At 45.4% G+C, this 2570-nt stretch overlaps 1 protein-coding gene across 1 annotated transcript; it reads left to right on the forward strand.

Moving 5' to 3' along the window:
- Window positions 1–1779: 1779 nt before the first annotated feature.
- Window positions 1780–2188, forward strand: LOC142446626 (dynein light chain roadblock-type 1-like). Its single transcript, XM_075548378.1, has 2 exons — window positions 1780–2001; window positions 2120–2188. The coding sequence occupies exons 1-2, from the start codon at window positions 1780–1782 to the stop codon at window positions 2186–2188; spliced, it is 291 nt and encodes a 96-aa protein (XP_075404493.1).
- Window positions 2189–2570: the final 382 nt, after the last annotated feature.

Genomic DNA, 2570 nt, shown 5'->3' on the forward strand with positions numbered 1-2570 from the left:
TGAGATACAACATCTCTCACTGATCCATAGCCCTACAGGGGACAACACTGGAGACACAGTGTGGGAATTACGCCCGATCTGAACCCACCACATGAGGCAAAACACTAAGGGAGTGCAACAGAACAGTAAGGAGACAGAGCAACAAAGTCCCCAGGGAATACCAAAAGTAGACTTTGTGGCCAGGGCGTAGCACCCCATCAGACTCTACCGGAAAACACTCCTAAATGTCAACAAACAGACCTTGAACTATTTACAGGCTTTTCTTTCTTTGGTCATTGTTTTTGTTGTTTTGTTTACTTTTGTTGCTTTGTTTTGCTTTTGTTTTTGTGCATATTATTATCTCTGCAGGTCTATCTAGATAAGATAGGTGGATTAACAATTCGGAGGAGAAAACAACAGGACCAACAGTTCCAGGGGAACATGGGAGAGGGGGAGGTGGAGAAAGGGAAGTGGTGTTAACAAACCCAGGACAAGGGAGTAACAAGAGATCCAAAATGGGTGGTGAGGAGGGAGTAAGAGGCCTGGTAGGGCTGGATCAAGGACAGTGTAACTGAGAGGAATTATTGGAATCCAAATGAAGGCTGAGCATGATAGTGGGACAAGAGGAAAGTAAAAGGAAATAGAGGAAAGTGCGTTTATAGTCTAAATACAGGCATGCACGTATGTAAATATATTTACATGTGATGATGGGGAAATAGATCTATTTGCATATATTTATAGGTTTAGTATTACGGTAGCAGATGGACATTGGGCCTCTACTCAAGTACTCCCTCAATGCAAGAACACTTTACTGTATTAAACTGGCATTCCATGATACCTTCCCGATAGAATTGCTGAAGATAAAAGTAGGTTCATAAGCATATGTGAGTGAAGAAAGCTGATGGTACCCGGCTATCAAAAGGTATAGCGTCTGGGGTCTTAAAGGCTTGAAGGTAAACAAGCGACCATCTAGCTCAGAAGCAACAAAGCCCACATGGAAGAAGCACACCAGCCTGTGTGTTCACGAGGTGTCAAAGGGATCAGGTATAAGGCATCATCAGAAAAAAAATTACCATAGTGAATGAAGTGGGAAATGCAGAGTGAAGACCCAAGGCCCATTTGTTGGCCACTGGAGATCCCCTCGCAGAGGGGTCTAGGGGAGGAGATGAGTCAGTCAGGGTGTGATGTAGCACCAATGAAGAATACAGATTTCCTCCAGTTCCTAAATGCTTCCTCCCCGCCCACTATCATGATCCAAATTCTACCTTGCAAGTCTGGATAGAGCAGAGGATGTACACTGATGCAGATAGGAGCTGGAGGCACAGGGAATCCAGGGTGGATGATACCTTCAGGACCAGGGGTGTCGGGCGATACTGGGAGGGTAGAGGGTGAGTGGGTTGGAAAGGGGGAACCGATTACAAGGATCTACATGTGACCTCCTCCCTGGGGGATGGACAACAGAAAGGGGGTGAAGGGAGACATCAGACAAGGCAAGATATGACCAAATACTAATTTATAAATTATCAAGGGCTCATGAGGGACGGGGGAGCTGGAGGGAAGGGGGAAAAAAAGAGGACCTGATGCAAAGGACTTAAGTGGAGAGCAAATGCCTTGAAAATGATGAAGGCAAAGAATGTATAGATGTGCTTTACACAATTGATATATGTATGGATTGTGATAAGAGTTGTATGAGTCCCTAATAAAATGTTTTTTAAAAAAGAAGAACTTCTCACACTCAGGATGATTTGAAAGACCGAGAAAATTCTTAATAAATTTGTTCAGCTGTTCTTGAAAAAAAAGATGGCAGAGGTGGAAGAAACCCGGAAGCGACTGCAGAGCCAGAAGGATGTGCAGGGGATCATCGTGAGGAACACGGAAGGCATTCCCGTCAAAAGCATCATGGGCAATCCCACTACCACACAGTACACCAACCTCATGCACAACTTCATCTTGAAGGCATGGAGCACTGTGCGAGAAATCAACCCCCAGAATGACCTCACCTTCTACCGGGCTGGTTCGAGTGTATGATTCCATTTGTAGTAGATAGGCATGATTAATGCTTTGGGGCAGGGGGATTAAGTTAAGGACGAACATAAGGAGCCAAGCAGCTTATGTTAGTCCTTAACTTTTTCATTCCAAGAAAAATGAAATTATGGTTACACCAGATAAAGACTATTTCCTGATTGTGGTTCAGAATCCAACCGAATAAGCTGCTTGGCTCCTTATGTTCGTCCTTAACTTAATCCCCCTGCCCCCAAGCATTAATCGTGCCTATCTACTACAAATGGAATCATACACTCAAATTAGCCCAGTGACCAAGAGAGAGCTGCTGCCTTGCCCACCCCACCCCTCTGTCGCACCTGTGGCTGCCGAGGATGTCCTGCTACTGGGACTTCTCCTTAGAGAGACCCCTCCCATGGCATCTGGGGGTCGGAGCAAGGGCTGTGAGGAGCCCCCACCTGCCTCCTCCTGACCTTCAGTTCACCTGTCACCTTTGGAAAAGTCTGTTTTTCTTTACCTAAAAATAACCTACATGCTTGCTTCTCCTGCTGTTGTGTTTTAAATTACTAGGCTGTGATGGCCTCGCTCTT

Source organism: Tenrec ecaudatus, chromosome 4, assembly GCF_050624435.1.
Source record: "Tenrec ecaudatus isolate mTenEca1 chromosome 4, mTenEca1.hap1, whole genome shotgun sequence".
Classification (NCBI taxonomy): Eukaryota; Metazoa; Chordata; class Mammalia; order Afrosoricida; family Tenrecidae; genus Tenrec; species Tenrec ecaudatus.

Bases quoted from the DNA above. Each gene is read 5' to 3' on its own strand.
- LOC142446626 (XM_075548378.1), top strand. From the start codon at position 1,780: ATGGCAGAGGTGGAAGAAACCCGGAAGCGACTGCAGAGCCAGAAGGAT. The intron at 2,002-2,119 runs GTATGATTCCAT...TTTCATTCCAAG, and splicing joins TCTACCGGGCTGGTTCGAGT to AAAAATGAAATTATGGTTAC.